Below are 21,081 nucleotides of genomic sequence, written 5' to 3' on the forward strand. Positions count from 1 at the left end.
GCTTCAGGATGACAGACAAGTGCAGCTGAGGCCAGCCTAGAAGAGCTAGCTCTTAGTTGATCTGTCAGTGCACCACATTCTCTGATCACACCCTCCTGGGATCTCTCAGCCCAGCCCAGATTAGCGGAACCATCCAGCTGACCCATAGATTTGTGAGCAAACTTAAACATGTATTGCTGTATGCCACTGAAGTTTTTTTTTTTTAATGTAGCATTATTGTGGTAATAGATAATGAACACAAGAATCAAAGGGAAGGATGAGTATTCTGGATCGGGCAGTTTGGATTCAATGTCTGGCAATGTGACTGTGAAGAACAAATAAGAGAACAGGTGTGCAGTGCTTGACCCAGGGCCTGCACGTTCATCGTGAGGGGCTTCATAAACACATGTTGAATGGACTGAGGCTGGAGGATGGGAAGGGAATAGTGTTTAGTTTCAGGCTAATACAGTATGAAGACACTTTGGATTCTTACCTCCCTGATGGCAGGGGCCATGTCTCTGATCAATGTTTTTTATCCTGATCTCATAGCATGTACTACAAACCCCATAGGTATTCGTAATAGGGTTTAAGGGACTCATCAAGTAACTGGCATTGTACTGAGATGACTAGCTTCATATGGTTTTACAGAAAACTTTTTATTTTGCTTAGTTAATGAAGGAAAAGTTCTCCTATTAGCATTTTTTTCCTCAGTCTATTCTTCTATTTAGAATGCCAAATAGTTCTTACGTCTCCAGATTCCTATTTCCACTTTGTCTATATTTGGAGAAATCTATGCTGTGCATTTGACTGTAGCAAAATAATCTGCAGCTAGAAGTTTCCATAGAGCCTTATACCACAGCTTAGGAAAACTGTGCTTGGCTTATTTGGCTAAATAACAACTTTAGAGCGATTGATAACTAGCTATTAGCTTAACTTGTCTGTTTGTATGTTAACTATACTAGCTAACTAAAGAGAAACACTCCTGTTTTCTAAAATCTAAAACATCAGGAGTAGAGACAGTCCTCCTCTGAGAGGCATAACAGAGGAACTTCTTTCCATGATATTGGAACTCATCCAAGGCAAAATTGGAAGCGTTTTGGACCCTTTTTCAACTTAGATCCTTGCTGGGGTGCCAGGCTTTTGGTCTGGCATTCTTGGTCAGCACTGTCGTCTCTCATAGGGCCTGACCACTCTAGACTCATTTTGATCAGCCTGCTTTAGGCCTAAGGCTCTGGATCCAGACTGCCTGAGTTCAAATCCTAGCTCCTTCATTTACTGGCTGTGAATTCTTGGTAAAATTGCTTAATCCCTCTGTGCCTCAATTTCCTTAACTGTCACTTGGTGATAATAACAGTACCCACTGTTGAGGGGCATCAGATGAGATAATCTACTTAGAGAGCTTGCCATGAAAGGCAAATGGAACCATGCTTTCTTTCAAATGTATCGTATGCTGTTTTCTTTTAGTGAATGGAAGAGTATGACACTAAAAGTAGTTTGTAAGCAAACAAGAAGAAGAAGTTAATTAGAGCACAGTGCCTGGCACACAGCAGGCACCTGCTAAATATTAGTAATTCTGATTTGATAAATTAATTGAGCTGCTAATCAGTTAATGTATACTTTCCAGGTATAATATTCACCTGTAGCCTGGGGTTTTTGTTTTTAACTTGTATTTGAAAATAATTTCAGATTTATAGAGAAGTTGCAAGAATAAGAATACAGAATACCAATATACCCTTTAAATAGATTCAAACAATTGTTAGCTTGTTCCCTCATTTGCTTTTATCATTCTCACTCTCTCCATAAAGATGTAATATATATGATATATATGTATCAAGATATACACACACATACATACATACACACTTTTTTTCCTGGACCATTTGAAAGTAACTTGCTTACGACCAAGACCTGAACTTTTATTCCTAAATATTTCAGAAAAATATTCTCTTACATAACCACAATACAGTTATCAAATTCAGCATATTTAACATTGATGTGATATTCTTATCTAATCTACTAGCTGTATTCCAGTTTTGTCAATTGACTCAATAATGCCCTTTGTTGTATATTTTTCTGCTAGTATAATGTAAGATCCTGATTGAGATCAGGTATTGTCTTTAGTTGTAACATATCTTTAGTCTCCTTCAATCTGGAATACTTATGTAACTTTTCTTTGTCTTTTATGACACATTTTAATAGAATGTTTATCATTGGAGGTTGTCTAATTTTTCCATATGATTAGATTCCAAATACGCATTTCTGGATTGCTGCAAAAGTGACATTGTGTCACCTTCTCAGAGTGTCACATCTGGAGGCACACAATGTCCATCTTCTCCTTGGTGATATTAATTTTGATCACCTGGTCAATATGTTTGATTTCTTACTGTATATCTACTATTTTTTCCACTTTAACTGCTAAGCAATTTGTGAGGATACAGTTTAAGGCCATGAACACATCTTCATCCTCATCAGATTTCTGCACCCTAGATTTGGCATTCATCGATGATTCTTAAGCAGATCTAGTCTTTAACATGATGTTTGCAAAATGATGATTTTCCAACTCCAGCACTCCTCCATATTTACCAGCCAGCTTTTGGCATTTTGCTGTGGTCAAGAGTTATTTCTCCCTTCTACTATCAGTATCTGCTAATGGCTCCTTTCCCAAATGGGTAGCTGTTTTCGTAAATTTGTTGAATCACTGAATGTGTATCCACAGCTGTTTAGGCCCTTCCTTCCTTTATCAACAGGGACTCATACATTTCTGTTTTTTCCAATGGTCTGTAATTCATTATTCTTAATAATTTTGGTGTTCAAATTGTCCCAGATTTGGCCAGCAGTCATCTACTGTTTTTGAAGGCAATATCTGAACTCAAAAGTTTCATACAGGTCATCGAGGCAGTTATTTTTTGAATCGGAGATAGACCCATATTCTTAAGATACGTAGTTGTATCACTGAGGTAGCCATGAAGTCTTTCCACGGATGGAGTTCATTTTGCAAACAGTCTCAAAACTCAATGCTGGCTTTGTTTTCTTTACATGTTCAAGAAGAGAAAGAACATTTGTTTATTGTAAATCTCCTGCCATTCTTTTGTAATTGTTTCACAGAGAGCGCCACAAAGAATGGAATTCTCAAGGTTCAACCCCGCTGAGAGAGGGAAGGAAAGCCCTGTGTCATTAGGGGCTCCAAACTCTTGGCAAGGGAAATTTCCTTGGTCAAATTACAGCACAATTACCTCCTTTTTCCCCCCAAGGGACATTTTACTGGAAAATTGATGCTACAACAGCAGGAAAACACTTGGTAATGTTGTATCCAAGAACATTACTCCTGTTTTGGTTGCACGTCAAGATTTATTTTAGGCATTACATTTACTTTTTGATAGAATGTTTAAAGCAATTTCTGAATCTCCATGTTAGGAAAAATTGACCATCTACAGTGAGTATTTTCTGGTCTAAAAAATATACATGTTACCTTTTTGTTGAGTTTTAATTAACTATGAAAATAACTGACACTCTACCAGCACCTATTATGTGTGTGTTATTGATATAAACACTGCAGTTGTACATTTTTTGGAGAAATTATTATCTCACTTTATGGATGAGGAAACCGAAGCACAGAGAGTTGAGCAACGTCTCCAAGGTCACAAGGTATCGAAGGTCACATCGCTAGTGGCTGAGGGAGATCTGAAGCCAGTCAATATGGCTGTCAAGTCTGTGCTCCAAGCGTTACACAGAAACAGGCACAGGGGATTAACATTTCTAGAAATGATTGACCTACCTCAGATAATGAACAAACACAACAAGCAGGCATCCCAAGTAGAAAGACAGGAAGATGAAGACACTGAAAAGACTGGATTTCACATAAACAGATTCTGAAGGGAGAGAAACAACTTTGGTCAGAAAAGAAAACTGCAGAAAAGAAAACTCTGTCTGACACAGGACAGCTTAAAGGGCCCCCCTCCATCATATCGATTCTTAAGTCCTAAGAAATTTTTGTTCATAGCAAAACTGCTATTGGAGGTCCCCAGACATTATCCACAGTAGCTACCTTTCACAGTGATGACTTCCCAGTAGAAGCTGGGAAGGGACCTCACGATTGAGGTCCCTTTCTTTTTAGGAGGGATTTAACAAAATGCTCTGATTCCCTTTTCTATTTCTAAGGTAAATATACTTTAGTTTTCTTATGACAATTCTCTCTGGAAGGATGACAGTAACATCAAATTATATGACTGATTTGCCGACACAGGAATCTCTCCAATGCATTCTGGAGCCAACACTGACCTTTAATGGAAGGAACAATGGTTACTTCAAGGTTCTTTTTTCGCTGTAGATTCCAGGTCTGGTTTTCCTTTTCTGGTTTAAAAAAAATAAAGAAAGAACAAAACACAATGAATCAGATAATGATTTTTTGGTTCTCTTGTCCGAACAGTTGTTCAAAAAATGTCCAGAATTAACTCTGGTCGCTGAATCTTATTTTAGCAAGAACCGGAGGAATATCTAACCCCCAAACCTTCAAACCATTTGAAATCCCTTTTGGTTAAGGAGACTAGCATTAGACTCTTAATTTGGCCTTTGCTTGTGTGCATTTTGGTAGCACTAACAGATGCAAATAAGATTGCAACCTCCCTTCTCCAGTGAAGAGGGGTGGACCCTTCCCCTGATATCCACAGACATGTGAAGAAAACAGCTGTGAAAACAGAAGCTGCCTCTTCCTTTGGTTTGTATGTTTCTAGCCAGCAGTTTTTTTCCTCTTATATAGTCATGAAAGGGCTTGTAGTTTACCAAGGAATATTTGACATTGGCAAAATTTGGGAGCCATGTAATTAAGAGGTTAAAGAACACACTAGGAGAAATTTCACCTAAACATTAATACCAAGGAAATGATGTTACACTCAACAGTAAACACACTTTTTGTTGGTCACATGTGGTTAACCACTGACTAGTGGTCTATGTTTTCATTCGTGAGCCTATTCTGCCCTTAAGGTAGCTACTGGGTAGTTAACCGTAACTATTTGTACTATGCCTAAGAGCTCCCATACCCCTTATTATTGGGATAAGTTGTTGCAGTTTGCTTTCTTACTATTTTTCAAGGTATAATTTTGGCAACTGAGATGCAGAATGCTGAATTTTTTTAATCCATCATTATGGAAATGATGACTACTGATAAATTAAGTAGCTCCATGGCCACTGGCTACCACCCCATCTTAGGAAATGGACTTTGATCACTGTGGAAGATCATTACTTCATGGTAGCAAATATTTGTTGGGTAAAGGACCAACTGAGTGAACTCATCTTCCATGGTCTGAGGGAATACAATGCTTCAAAAAGATGAAATGCACTAAATGACATTTTGTAGTATCAATAATACCTTTAGATCTGTTACTTTCTATCTTTTGTTTGTTTTCTCAAGTATCTCTCAGATGCCTTTCCCAGTCATGATGATGGAACCAACCCTTGCTTAGTGGGAACTAGAAAGGAGGTTTCAGCTTCCCTTTCACTCCCTTCCTTCAGGTTTTGCTAAGCAGCCAAGTGTTCCTCACTAGCTCTTACCCTGGATGAAGAAAGATCCTCCACAGGCATAATCTTCAGGCTTTATCACAAATACCACGAAGAACTGCTCGCCTGGAAAATCCTTCTTCTGCATAAGACATAACAACCTTATAATAGGCGGTAAGAAAGAGCTAGAAGGGAGAAAGTCCCTGGGGGTAGGGGTAGAAAGAAAGAGGAAAGAGAAGAAAAATAAAGTTCACCCCTGCCCTCTAACTCCTTGGAAAGGACTTTCACATACCCATGATCCACTCCAGATTATCCACTCTACGATAATTGTTACATCCAAGAAATTAAGGTAAATAGATATGCATTTCTGATTTCAATCAATTTTGTGCCTATTTGAGAGCTTAGAACCGTAATAAGCACCATATAAATAATATGTGAATAGCCTATGTTTAGTAACTAATGCTTACATGTTAAGTTTTTATTTTAGAATCTGTGATAAATCACTTTTCTAAAATGGACACACTCAGCAGTTAAATAAATAATTCAGGTTAGGGAGGCAAAGGACTCAGTTATCATCTTGGCTTGGAGTTACTCTAAGTATGTTTCTCTATATGCCCATTTCCTCATCCATGAATGAAGTGCGGTTGACAAGATGAACTTTCAGGTCCATTATAGTTCCATAACCCAGACTTAAAAAAAAATCACCCCCAAACTGCTGGTGCCATATTCAGCCCACTGAGAAAATGGCTTATTTATTTTATTTTTTTTATTTCAGGCATAGCCATAAATCGTTTTGTTTGTTTGTTTGTTTTTTGAGAAGGAATTTCGCTCTTGTCTCCCAGCCTAGAGTGCAGTGGCGTGATCTTGGCTCACTGCAACCTCTGCCCAAAAGGTTAGGCCCCAAAAGAGAAGTAACAATTTACTGCCAAACACAGCCAGGGAAGAGAGTTATTGATATGCTTGTCCTTTATTAATTTAGTGTCCCAGATGAAATACAATTTTGAAGTTCCCTACTATAGTTATTTTTCTGTTCTTTTTTATTTGGGACCACAGAATGTGGGATGCCAAGAAAGAAAGAAATACTAAAAAACAAGAGCAGATATTTGGGATATCATATCTGAAGCCCTTGAAAATTAAAGCCTGACAGAAAATTTTAGGTCTCATACCTAAATTATAATTAACTTCTCTTCATTCTTGCCTTATTATTCAGTAAACAGTATCGCCTTACCCTAGGGAACAGATCACACTGCAGTTTCTTTAAGTAAGTAACTCCCCCAAAGCAGGGACAGAATCTCCTTGAAAATATGCTTACGTGATATGTATACATTTTTGTTATAAAATTATGATTGAAATAATAATTACAAATATCATAAGATAAGCTGCTATACAAATATGGTCCATATTCTTTTGAATCTGTCCATTCTGTTCAGAATTGAAGACCTCATTTGCTTACCGTTACTGGTATAGATTATTAGAAAATGTTTAATTGCTTTAAATTGATCTGACAAACTTCACCCTAAATTGGCACCCCCTATGAGTAGACTGAAATCTTCTGGCCCTACCTCTCTGAGCAATCTGTGAGATACATGTCCCATCGCACCATGGGCTCCTAATAATTGTCAAGGGGAAAGAGGCACCTGGTAGAGTAGCATTGTCTACCATCACCCAGGCTTTGATTTCAGACATAGCCATATTTGTTTGTTTGTTTGTTTTGAGATGGAGTTTTAATCTTGTCGCCCAGGCTGGAGTGCAGTGGTGTGATCTTGGCTCACTTCAACCTCTGCCTCTTGGGTTCAAGCAATTCTCCTGCCTCAGCCTCTTGAGTAGCTGGGATTACAGGTGTGCACCATCAAGCCCAGCTAATTTTTGTATTTTTAGTAGAGACAGGGTTTCACCATATTGGCCAGGCTGGTCTCGAACTCCTGACCTTAGGTGATCCACCCTCCTCGGCCTCCCAAAGTGCTGGGATTACAGGTGTGATCCACTGCGCCCGGCCAGACATATTAGTTTTTAAACCAATCAGAAAGGAAGGCGATCCTAGGCACATTATGGATGACCATCCCTTTTGGATGCTGGCCCAGTCAGTACACTGACTCTCTATTGAGCATTACCATTGGCAATAATGCCCACAGAAGCAATGTCTCACCTGTAGTGTGATGGCAGCTTTCTTGGTCATGGACTGATAGACACCATTAAATTCCACATTGTGGTCGAGATCATACACCGGGCACTGCAGCATGCATGAGGAATAAAAAGGAAAGTATCCATAATGTCACGCAATGTCATGCCACACATAGGTCCTGTCAGCATCTTTCTGCTTGGATCACAGAGCAGGGGATCCTTGTTAACCAGAAACTAGGCAAAGATTCCCCCTTGAATGGTCATGACATAATCTTCCTATGTCTTGACTTGGGGCCTCGTCCTCTAAAGTCAAAGCCACGTTATATTGAAGATAACTATAAAAATATTGTCTTAAAGTGTATAACACTTTTTTCAATTTTCATTAACACCTCAGGAGACAGAAAGAACCCAATGTTACAATAAAAATCTAAAAACAGAACAAATGGTAGGGTTCAATTTTAGTTTTCTCTTGGAGCCCACACTTGGTCTTCCTGGTTCTTTGTTACAATCCTTCCTCACTTCCTCCCTCCTTTCCTTCTTTGCTTTGTTGATTTTGGTGAAGAGTTAACTATTCTTTACCTCTCCAAATTAGTGTCTGCAAACACAGTCTGCCCACTCGTGCTCACAGATACTGTTTGTATTGCTTAGTAGTTTTGGAAGGGAGATACATAGTAAGAGGATGGCATGCTTCCAGCCTTCTCTTTCATTTGTTATGGAATAATATAATGCTCTATAGTAGAAGGTTGGCAAGTTACCAGCACTCACCATGATATTCTGGACTGAGACAACAGAACATGGATAAGCCATTTCAGACACCACTTTAATGATAACGGAATCCACGTCTTTGGGAAACTTGTATAGAAAATACTGAGAATAAGAAAAAGAAAGACATGATTTATATTTACATGAATGGGATTGTTTCCTCTACTATTAGGCACAAAATTTATATGTAAATCTCAGTGAATCTCCATTAATGAATTCAGTCAGCTCTTCATCTCATACATATTGAGCAACTAAATCTGCAGGGCTCTGTGCCAGGCATTAAGAATATAGCAGTAAATAAGACAAAACAGCCATTTTATGCAATGTTGCTATTTCTTTTTCTAGGGTAAAAGAAAGAGTCATTTATTTCTCAACTAAACTTTGCTGTACTTTAGTTTGTTTCCTGTTTAAGAAGCATCCTGCTCCCTTTGAATTAAGGATAAGTGAGATAAAACATGTGATAAGATTCACTTCTTTCTGTGTGGTCAATGTGACGTGTGAAAACTCCATATTGAAAAGCAGATAAGCCTGTTCCTCAATAATTTTAACCACCTTCCCACAGGCAAGATTTAGCACTAGACTCATCCTCCCCCTTGCCCTTTTGATCAAGAAACTTGTTGCTAGCTGGAATACACTGAGAACATACAGAGATTCAAAGACCAAGCCCCATGTGGAGTCCCCAGAAATATATTCACAATTGTGGGCAGGCTGAGTTATCTTTTAAAAGTATTTTTCAAGTAACACCAGAATTAGGAAACGTTTTTAATTGAAAGAGGTTGTACTATTTACCCATGTAGATTATGAATCCACTAGAAAAATGTATTAACTCTAAGTTGTAAACTTGTTCTTAATAATGAAGAAAGGGGAATTCTGCCAAATAATTATAAAATACGATAACTGGTTGAGAAGCTATATTAAGCCTAAGATTACGATTTTGAGAAAAGCAATCAAAACAGGCTCCCAATGAAGACTCTGATAAATCTATCATTTACAGAGAGGCAAAACAAGTTAAAACTTAACTTTGTATTTCAACGTCTTTTTTCCTAACCCTATTTTGAGTACCAGGACAATAAAAATGGAACAAACCCTTTTTAATAATCCAAAGCTTTCTGATGGGGAAAATTATCTCAGAATTAAAGAGTGTCATTAATGATGCAGTTGGAAGTCTACTCACACCTTATAACAGATGGCAATACCCCCAAGAACCCACTTAATTTTGGAGCTTGACTCGAAGACATATAATACAGGGCTCTTCAAAAGATGAGGAGCATGGAATTCCCAAGAGTGTTCTTGTTTCCCAGGAAACCCATACTTTGTAAATCAAGAGCATTACTATGATTACTGTTGGCAATAATGAGCCTCAGATATGTTCCCATATATGACAGTAATTGGTTTTGTGCAAGCAGTAAACACCCACTGAAAGTATTAACAACTTTATCTGCAAATTACCATAAACCCCAAATAAATGTTTTTGACCCCTGCCTGACAATCTACCTTTACCAGAAAGAAGCGAATGACAAATACCCAAAGCAATGGCTGGAATTTAGCCTGAAAAATCACTATCTGGGTCCTGGCTACCTCCCCAGTTTCTGCAACCTGCTTCTAACTCCTGGAATAGAGGCAAACAGTGATTGACACAGGTTATCTGAGAATGTGCAACCATTTGGGTGAGTTTATAGAAAAAGAAAATATTTCCTGTAATCAAAGAGGATACAAAATACAGGTGAAAATGAGACTAGTTAAGAGTAAAGTAAACCTTTCATAGATATCAAGGAACTTGTTTTATTAGTTTGTTCTAAGTATATTTTACTCCATTTTGGGGTTTAGATACAAATTACTTAAATTTTTTTCAGAGATAGGGTCTCACGCTGTCACCCAGGCTAGGGTGCAATGGCACAATCATGTATCACTGTAGTCTTGACCTCCTGGGCTCAAGTGATCCTTCTGCCTCAGCCTCCTGAGAAGTCAAAACTACAGATGCAAGCTACCATTCCCGGTTAATTTTTTATTTTTTAAGTTTTTGTAGAGACAGGGTCTTGCTAGGTTGCCCAGGCTGGTCTGAACTCCTGGCCTCAAGCGATACTGCTGCCTCAGCCTCCCAAAGTGTTGGGATTACAGGTGCAAGCCACCACACCTGATCAGTATATCATATTTATTATAGCTCTGTACAGGACTGTTAGACTATACTGTTCCTGTGGTTAGAGTGAAAGTTATTCCTCTTTTTTTTTTTTTTTTTGAGCCAGAGTCTTGCTCTGTCGCCCAGGCTGGAGTGCAGTGGCGCAATCTTGGCTCACTGCAAGCTCCGCCTCCCGGGTTCACGCCATTCTCCTGCCTCAGCCTCCCGAGTAGCTGGGACTACAGGCGCCCGCCACCATGCCTGGGTAATTTTTTGTATTTTTTTAGTAGAGACGGGGTTTCACCGTGTTAGCCAGGATGGTCTCGATTTCCTGACCTCGTGATCGGCCCGCCTCGGCCTCCCAAAGTGCTGGGATTATAGGCGTGAGCCACCGCGTCCGGCCTATTCCCCTTCTACTTTAGGTTTCTCTCTTTGCACCTAGTAATTAGTGCTTTTAAAATATTTCTTGAAATTAAATAGTCAATAAATGTTGAGGGCAGTATATTAAGGGCCTTTGGCCCTCTCCTGCCACTGGGTGGCAGTATACATGCATTGTAGAGACTTTCACAGACAGGAAGTTTAAAAGTGGGTGGGAGTTGGTTCATTCAGGCTTGGGAGAGCTGATTGTGCATTAGTCACTTCCCAGCTGTTCAGTGACATCACAATGGGAGCTTAAAATCAGCCACGGTGGAGGTATTTACACCACAGAAATGGGCAAATGCTATAAATCAGGGCTTTCTCTCTTGAGAACCAGTTGTTAACTATTTACCAGCACACCAGTGATTGTAGTATATTTACAAGTCCATGTTAATCCCAGTTTTACTACTCCAAAGCAAAACCTAAGTAGCTATTTATGACCAAAGCTATATTATGGACTAAAGAAAATGTACAACAAGTAAACTTGTTTCAAACATGCTATTATATAGAGTTTTGTCTTCAGAAGCTTATGAAAGAAAAAAGGAAGGTAGCTAGAAATGACACCAGAAAAACGGCCTGACTTAATCCAAGTTTTCATATATTTATTCTATTTGTGGTTATGGTTTAATGGAGAGCACAACACAAATATCTAATTCTCTTAATGTTTTCTGTCAACATTCTAGCTCTTTATGAGAGGAGAAACTAATTTATTACACTTATAACATTGTAAACATTAAAATGTCTTATTTTCGTTGTATTTCCAGGTCAATTAATTATTTGTGTATCTGTTTGGTGTCAGCCTTTTACTCCCTATCCCCCACTACCATTTCCCAGCTATCAGGTTCATAATGGCAGAAGTCGTGTCTCTCCGTTCTTCATCTTTGTGTCTCCAGCACCAGGTGCAGTCTAACAATGTTCTTGGTGCATAGTGGGCGCCCGATTTGCTCAATGAAGACTGAACCAAGGAACACCCGAAAACAAATAGCGTGCCGCCCATTTTATACCAATTAAGGTGATATGATTAAATATTGTGTCCAAAATTCCAGCTACACAAGGAATAAAGTGGAATACAAATATACTTCAAGTTGTGAAAGGTCAAGGGCAACACCACACGCTAACTCTACCAGGGTAACATGGTTTCACTAACAGGCAGGCAACACCGACAGGTAGGATGTTGATAACTCTTGGAACCCCTTCACTTACCTGAGGTTGAGAGGGGCTGGCAGTAAAGTGAAAGGCAACATTTGTCCTGAGAAACGTAAGTGGCAGAAGGGAAAGGGGAAAAGTGAGAGAAAAGCATAAGTTAGTGAGCAAAAATTATTTATTTAAAAGAAAGCCATCTTAAAGTAGACTCGAGGAGAGCTTCACCCTTGGTGAGGGGAGTTCTGGTCCCATGAAACTGACAAAGTACACTGCATGGGGACTTGGTGGTTTCAACTTTCAAGAATGACCAAACTGGGGAAGGGGATTATTATTTTTATATCTTTAAATATCCATGAAGCCATATCTATATAAGGTAGTTTATTTACTTTTGTAGCCACTTTTGCCTTGAGACTCTCTTGTGCTTGATTTTACAATCAAGCACACGGTTTAGGTAACAGAAGTGGGCTGAAAGAGAGGGGAAACCCGGGTTCAAGGCCCTTTTTGATAATGTAGATACATTTCAAAATAATTTTGATGGACCCATGGCAAAATGGGTCACCTTTTACCAAACATGGTGAATAGATAACCACATGGGTTGGTGCCTAGGGACAGAAGCAGGCCCTTACTATCCCCAAATAGCTCCCCGATTGCCTGCCATGCTGGCTGAAATTCCCCAAGATTTAGTTCCCTTTAGGTTAGGCGTTGCCTTCCAAGACCCTCCTTTAAAATATAAATACCAGGCCGGGTGCGGTGGCTCACGCCTGTAATCCCAGCACTTTGGGAGGCCGAGGTGGGCAGATCACCTGAGGTTAGGAGTTCGAGACCAGCCTGACCAACATGGAGAAACCCTGTCTCTACTAAAAATACAAAAATTAGCCGGGCATAGTGGCGCATGCCTGTAATCCCAGCTACTCCGGAGGCTGAGGCAGGATAATTGCTTGAACCCAGGAGGTGGAGGTTGCGGTGAGCAGAGGCCATGCCATTGCACTCCAGCCTGGGCAACAAGAGCAAAACTCCATCTCAAAATATATCTATATCTATATATATATCTATAGATATATATATATACCACCAAAAGAATATAATGAGGTTTTTTTCTCTTCAATTGGTAATTTACCGTGAATTACATTATTAGATACTTTCATTCTTCCATGTGAGACAGCAATGATCTAGGCACTGAAGAAAGGAGAGTGTGAAGAGATAGGAAGCATAAATTGGTAGCATAGAGGGCTGTCTGCCGTGAGCACCTGTGAAACAGTTCAAGTGTTTGTCACAAAGACAAATGTGGTCTTCTCTACAGTTTTATAAGGACTACTTTGGGCTTTTGCTCTTTCTGGCTGTTGCCTCATCATTAGCCATGAAAATCATGCACACAAGTCCACAGCAGTCTCAGATCCCCAGGCTGCTGAAACGCCACACCTGGGGGTGCATGCCCCTGCCTCTCCAATGTGCCCTGCATTTCTGGGCATCTGAACTTGAACTTCTGGGATTTCTCATCAGCTCCACCCCCTGGGGCTCTCTGAAGATTGTTTTCTTTCCACTCTAATTTTACTTTCATAAAAATTAAATACCTGTTTTAAAATTAATGATTTCTTTAGAAAGGGCATTTCAAGACATTTAAGCAAGAGGTGTATAATTAGAGGTGTTATTTAGAAGTCATAAAATTTGAGCACTATTTATAGAAGTAATGACTGCAATTTAGGCTGCCGTCAGGCTGGGCTGGGAATTTAGCTCACAACAATAGATGTAATTTTTATATATCTACTTGCAACAGAAATCATAATCAATGTTGAGGATTGGTTCTTCTGAAGCAGAACTGAAAACTTCTGTCCTTAAGTCACCTAACGAAGCCAAAGTGAGTGTCAAACCCAGTTATGTTTCTGCTCCAGAGAGTCCTTGGCCAGAGTTTGGACCTGTGACACTGTGTGTGGGCTGGGTAGAGCCCTTTCCGCAGTCTGGGAGTGTCTCCCGCTGTTACCAGGGCAAGATGAGACCTTCAACTCTCTTTGTTGCCAGATCAGAGAACAAAGAGGACATGATTTTCTTGGCTGGCAACATGACTTCTCCTGACTCTGTTATCTGCACCCTGATCTTTCAAGTCCATCGGTTCCTCATGACAGCATGAAATTTGCAGAAGCAGCCCATATTTTTTTGCCAGACATTTTAATTTTCCCCATCATTTGAGTTTCAGTCATAATACTAAATGTATGAAGATTCAATATTCACTTTCTGTTTTTTCTTGTTCTTTATGTTTTATTTGCTAGTACAATGCATGCAAACTTGTAAAACATGTTACTGTGTTTAAGACTATCATTTATGTCCTCTCTTTCTCATGGAGTTGGCAGTATGTGTAAAACAAACATTATATCTGTTGCAGATGAAATATTCTGTTTCCTTCCACATGAACCCTAACAGAGGTGAGGAAGGTTTATTTTATTACGGGTCGTTGACAACAGAACAAAGCTAACTGAAGCTCATGGGTTGTTAGTTTTAGAGAAAGAAGTATAAAAATTTCAACTGATTTGTTTTAAAAATTAAACACATTTTAACATGTTTATGTTACGTTTATTTGTTAAACATAAGAGGCTAAAAAACAATTTTGTTTCCTTGTGCTGGCTATTTCAAGAAAGGGGAGAAGGGAAAAGAAACCCATGGACTTGAGAGACAGGGGTGCAGATAGGGGAGTCAGCAGAAGAGGCAGAGAGGGGCCCATGGGTCGGGGGTAGAGAGAGGGAGAAGAAATACAGACAGGAGAGTAATCAAGTAGAAGAAAAAGAAAAGGGATGGGACGAAAGACTACGTAGAAAGAGAGGCAGGACAAACTTTCAGTAGTTTTTGAGGTGAGTACCAGAGAGGACTGTGAGATTCACAGCATCTTACTCATCTTGATTAACAAGCCGCTAGCACAGAGCACAGTGTGCATTTGAAACCCCTCCTTTGTTTGTTGAAGGAAATGATATCCTATTATTCACTTGAACTATGAACTTCAGAATATCATTCCCTGTTATGTCCTTCTGCCATCTGCTATGAACTCCCGTCATGACTGTAGCTTTCCCACCGACCTTCTTGTCATTGGGAACCGTCTGCTCTTCATTCCTTTGGTCTAAGTATAAACTCCTCACTCATGTAGTAAATTCCCATTCTTTCTATCATTCTCTGGGACTTTGCTTCTACAAATATCCAACTCTCCTATGAATTTAATCTGCCTTTCTACCTCTTTGTTTATAAATATTCTAGTCTCAACCATTTTCAAAATAAATAACAAACACCCCACCCAAATGCCTCCCTTTTCCCTGGATCGCCATCCTTTAATGTCATCCTATGTCCTTCCTCTCTTCACAAACCAGCTGCTTCTAGGAGTATTCCACATTTATCTCTCTTTCATTCTTTCCTCCACCCACTGCTATCAGGATTCTTTCTCCACCACTCCCTTGAAATTGCCTTTGCTAAGGGTAAGAGTCACCTCCTGTCTTAGTCTATTCAGGCAGCTATAACAAAAATACCGTCAACTCGGTGACTTATAAAGAATGGAAATCTATTATTTCTTACAGTTGCACAGGCTAGGATGTTCAAGATCAAGGTGTCTGATGAGAGCCTGCTTCCTCATAGATGGTGACTTCTCACTGCATCCTCATGTGGTGTAAAGGACAAAAGGCCTTTCTGGGGACTCTTTCATAAAGGTATTAATCCCATTCACAAGGGCTCCACTCTCACAACCTAATCACCTCCCAAAGGCCCCACCTCCGAGTACCATCACTGTAGAGACTTTAATATGAATTTTGGGGAACGTAAACATTGAGACCGTAGCACTATCTAATCACTAAATCCAGTGACTTAACCCCCAGTGATTTCTCCCACACCTCTGGCTGTGTCTACTCAGCCCCTTATGATAGCTTCAGTTTCTCAGACCATCCCTTAACTGAGAATGTTACCCACAGCCTTGTTCTTGATCAACTCATTTTAAAATGTGTATACAGCTGCTGTAAATACCACAACAATGCCAGTGAATCTCATGTCCCTGTGTCCAGTCCAGAGCCATCGCCTCAGCTCCAGTCACAGAATAGTGATCCCCTGCTGGGCTTCTGCACTTGACCATCTCTTGAGCACCTCAAACTCCATATGATAAAAGGGAATGTGCTGTCACTTCCCTGATCCTGACCTACTATGTCCCTTTGTCAGTAAACCTCACCAGACTTCTGACATCACCGTAGGAGTCATCTTGGACTACCCCCTTTCTATCGCTTTCCACATTTGACTAATCACCAGGTCCTACTCATTCTATTAGTGTAAAAGTAACCTGCCACCACCTGAAGCACCATGTTTGCTCAGTACAGCATCAAGAGAAAAAAAAAGGGAATGTAAATCTTTATTGTAGTCTCCTCCAAAATACCAAAGGTAATTATATAGTATGACACATAGCAAAATGGTCTAAAATTCTCTTGTCCACCCATTTCTTCAAAAAATCTATTACCTTTCACAGCATAGTAGCTGAGCTATCTCACTCACACACTCTTTCCTCTTAAAACAGACTTAAGACCCCTACTTGGAAGGCTAGGGGAGGGCTGAAGGCTGCAAGTATTCATGGAGGACTATAAATTTTATTCCGCCACATACATTTGCTGAATTATGAATTATCTCCATGTGTACTATTTGACTCGTTTTCTCCCTTACAACCTTGTTGCTGCCATACACACTCAAGTTCTAATCATTTTTTATTCTTCTCCATTCAGATAACTTTTCATTTGCCTATTTGTCCCTCATCTTTCCTCTCTGTAATTCCTCTTCCACGCTGCCACTCAAGTCATCTCTAGAAATCAGATCTCTGAATGCTATCCTTTTGCTCACAATCCTTTAATGGTTCCCATAACCTAAAAGATGAAGTTCTACTCCATAGTCTAGCATCCAACATCTTAAAGATCAAAGTTGGGCACGGCCTGTTTCTCCAGCCCTGTCTCCTGTAACCCTGTCTTGCCCAGGCATCCTGTGGACCAGGCTTCTTGATGTGTTCCTGAAGACTGCACTAGTCTGCCTGACTGTAACTCAGAGCTCTCCCCTAAGTGTCATATTAGTATACATCCATCACTTTGCCAGATATCTGTATTTCAAACCCAACCTGTCCCAAAGTGAAGTTATCATCTATTCTTTTTCTTATCAAAATTCTCATTTTCTCTTAGTGGCCCCACCATCTACAAGCTACATTGGCATTATTGACCCACTCTTTTCTTTTTCCCCTCATATCTAATACAATTTCAGCAATTTCACCTCTCCTAATATTTCAATTCACCTCCTCGTTATTTATCTTGACCACTACATCAGCCTTCTAACTTCTCTGCATCCTGTTTTGTCCTCTTCAAATCCATTCTCCACACAACTATCACAATATTGACAACTGTTTAATTTTGTGTGTGTGTGTGTGAGATGGAGTCTTGCTCTGTGGCCCAGGCTGGAGTACAGTGGTGCAATCTCAGCTCACTGCAACCTCTGCCTCCCGGGTTCAAGCGATTCTTCTGCCTCAGCCCCCCAGGTAGCTGGGATTACAGGCGTACACCACCATGCCTGGCTAGTTTTTGTATTTTTTAGTAGAGAGGGAGTTTTACCATATTGGCCAGGTTTGTCTTGAACTCCTGACCTCATGTGATCTGCCCGCCTTGGTCTCCCGAAGTGCTGGGATTACAGATGTTTAAATTTCCTAATGCCCCTTCCTAAGATCCTCCTACACCATGATCACGTGCTTGCCTGTTTCTGTGGCCATCTGCTGTTGCCTGCCTGCAATTTCACACTCTAGCAATACTAAACACCTGGGCACTGGAGTGTAGGAAAAGAGTAGTGGCACAGTTGTGTGTGTGTGTGTCTGTGTGTGTGTGTGTGTGTGTGCAGAGGATAGGTAGATGGCAGGGAGCAATGCTTTAAAGCACAGTTGTTTCAATTTTAAAGGAATTTTTTAGAGATGGGGTCTTGTTTCGTTGCTCAGCCTAGAGTGCAGTGGCACAATCAAGGCTCACAGCAGCCTCAAACTCCTGGGCTCAATCAATCCTCTTGCCTCAACCTTCTGAGTAACTGGATCTACAGGCGCACACCATCATGTCTGGCTAATTTTTTTAGTTCTTATTTTTTTAGAGGCTATGTTGCCTAGGCTAGTCTTGAACTCCTGGCCTTAAGTCATCCTCCTGCCTCAGCCTCCTGAGTAGCTATTATTATAGGTGGGAGCCACTGTGCTCTGCTAGTAAAGTTGGATTTAAATAAATGTTTCATGGAATTGAGAAACATATTTAGAGATACACAAACAACTGGGAGGACAGTTTTAAGTAGAAAGTAGAAATAGCTCATTATGGTGAGAAGAGCGCAGAACTGGGAGTCAGAAGTACAATTTAGTCTTGATTTTGCCCTTTACTAGCTGTGTGAATTTGAACAAGTCACTTAACTTCTCTGGGCATCAGTTTGCTCATCTGTAAAAATGAGGCAAGTGGATTAGATTCCCAAAGGTCCTTCAGTTCTTAAAATGTATGATTCTAGGGGAAAAAAATTCCCAAAATGTGTTCCATATACATTATAGTCTGCCACTCAAAAGCATACAATAGAAACTCAATCTTAGAGATTTGGAATTACTTCTTCAGTGTTTCTCTCAATGCCTGAGCCCAGTTCTCATCACAATCCTCAGTTCTTCCCTATTACCATCATCATCTGGATTTCCAGGTCACCAGCAAGGCTGGTGTGTAATATGTGATTTTGAAATGCTCTTAAAGTCTGGTTGCTGAGGCTAAGCCATATTATGAGGTAAAAACAGAAAACAACATAAGGGAATAGATTTGCAGTTTCACTAGCATGCAAATAATTCATTAACACTCGCTACAGTTGTGACCTTATGACTTTATTTTCACAGAATTCAGTTCTCAAAAGGGTCTAATTAACCTTACAGAAGACCATTCCTACAATTCAAATATGCTACCACCAAGTGACACTGCCACTGCTACCAGGTGACACTTGATTGATTAAAGACAGAGATCAGTTGATAAAGGCAAGGCTTCTCTGCAGTTCAAACTGCACTCTGTTCAAGTACTGTAACATGTTATCACTCCCATCAAATGTGTATTCCTATATGGTTAAATATCACAAGTAGATTTTTAAATTATTAAATTAGGCCAGACACGGTTGCTCATGCCTGTAATACCAGCACTCTGGGAGGCCGAGGTTGGTGGATCACTTGAGCCCAGGCATTCGAGACTAGTCTGGGCAACATGGTCAAACCCATCTCTACTAAAAATACAAAAATTAGCCGGGTGTGATGGCACACACCTGTAATCCCAGCTACTTGGGAGGCTGAGGCACAAGAATCGCTTGAACCCAGGAGGCGGAGGTTGTAGTGAGCCGAGATCATGCCATTGCACTCCAGCCTGGTGATAGAGCAAGACTCGGTCTCAAAAAATATATATTAAATTAAACTGAAGCACCATATTTAGAAATTGTTTTAGGGCAGTGGTCCTCAACACTGGCTGCACATTAGAAACACCTGGGGAACTTTAAACAATTTACCAGCGCCCAAACCTCTCCCCTAGAGCCTCTGATTTAATTGCTCTGGGTGGATCTTATTCACCAGAGAATCTTTTTCTCTTTGTTCTTGTGGAGGATAGAGTGTTCTTTGCTCTTAAAATTATCATGTCACCTTTTTCAACACCAGAATTAATGGAGGGACTTGAGAAAAAGTCCATGTTTCTGTATGGGTATAACACTATGTCAAGGAGTGTAGAGAAGACCAGGATAAATATTTGAGTCCTATTAGCAACTCTACTGGCTACAGACGTCTTTATAAACTGCATTCAAACATTCTGATCAGAAAAATAAGCTGCAAAACAGTGATATATACGATTTTGAAATATTCTGATTTTTTTAAAAATTAACTTTTTAATTGAAATATAACAAACATGTGTTTTAGATAAGTGTGCAGTTATAAGCCTATATTTGAATAAATTGTCATCAAACATAGCCATGCACTTCTCTCCTCCCCAAAGGTACCACTATTCTGACTTCTAACATCACAGAATAGGTTTGCCTGCCTTTAAATTTTATATAAATGGAATAAAATAACAAACATTCCTTTTGTCTGGCTTCTTTTTTTTTTTTTTTTTTGAGAGGGAGTCTCGCTCCTTCGCCCAGGCTGGAGTGCAATGGCATGATCTCGGCTCACTGCAACCTCCACCTCCTGGGCTCAAGCATTCTCCTGCCTCAGCCTCCAGATTAGCGGGGACTACAGGCGCCTGCCACCATGCCCAGCTAATTTTTTTTTTTTGTATTTCTAGTACAGACGGGGTTTCACCATGTTGGTCAGACTGGTCTCGCTCTCCTGACCTCAGGTGATCCACCTGCCTTGGCCTCTGAAAGTGCTGGGATCACAGGCGTGAGCCACCGCACCTGGTCTGGCTTCTTTTTCTCAACATTGTGAGATGTGTCCATGTTGTTGGGTATAGCAATAGTTTTTTCATTGTTATTTTTGTGTAGTATCCCACTGAATGAATACCACAATTAGATATCTAGGAGTTGGGTATACATCAAAGGAGTGGAATGTAGGCCTTTCAAATTATAGCAATTTGGTAGTTGTAATGGAATCACATTATGGTTTTAATTTACATTTCTTTTTTTTTTTTTTTTGAGATGGAGTCTTGCTCTGTTGCCCAGGCTGGGGTGCAGTGGCATGATCTCGGCTCACTGCAAGCTCTGCTTCCCAGGTTCATGCCATTCTCCTGCCTCAGCCTCCCGAGTAGCTGGGACTACAGGCGCCCGCCACCACGCCCGGCTAATTTTTTGTATTTTTAGTAGAGATGGGGTTTCACTGTGTTAGCCAGGATGGTCTCGATCCCCTGACCTCGTGATCCACCGCCTCGGCCTCCCAAAGTGCTAGGATTACAGGCGTGAGCCACTGCGCCTGGCCTTAATTTACATTTCTTATAGCTAATGAGGTTGTGTTTTTTTGACTCTTTGGGTAGCTTCTTTAGTGAAGTGTGCAAGTCTCATGATTATTTTTTTGATGAGCTTGACTGTTTATTTTAGTTTTTTAA

General features: G+C 40.1%; 1 protein-coding gene across 4 annotated transcripts in view; it reads right to left on the minus strand.

The window, feature by feature from the left end:
* Positions 1-21,081, minus strand: part of SIDT1 (SID1 transmembrane family member 1) — a 98,898-nt gene that overhangs the window by 41,843 nt on the left and 35,974 nt on the right. For 2 of the 4 annotated variants that reach the window (XM_030801737.1, XM_030801738.1), the window contains exons 4-9: positions 12,092-12,137; positions 8,359-8,460; positions 7,619-7,702; positions 5,527-5,614; positions 4,258-4,329; positions 3,755-3,848 (exon numbers count right to left, since the gene is read on the minus strand). In XM_030801737.1, coding sequence (XP_030657597.1) covers positions 3,755-3,848; positions 4,258-4,329; positions 5,527-5,614; positions 7,619-7,702; positions 8,359-8,460; positions 12,092-12,137 — 486 coding nt within the window. Of the gene's footprint in view, positions 1-3,754; positions 3,849-4,257; positions 4,330-5,526; positions 5,676-7,618; positions 7,703-8,358; positions 8,461-12,091; positions 12,138-21,081 lie in introns of those variants that run through there. The other 2 variants (XM_030801740.1, XM_030801739.1) reach the window with 2 other exon arrangements.

This window comes from Nomascus leucogenys, chromosome 21 (genome assembly GCF_006542625.1).
Source record: "Nomascus leucogenys isolate Asia chromosome 21, Asia_NLE_v1, whole genome shotgun sequence".
Taxonomy (NCBI): domain Eukaryota; kingdom Metazoa; phylum Chordata; class Mammalia; order Primates; family Hylobatidae; genus Nomascus; species Nomascus leucogenys.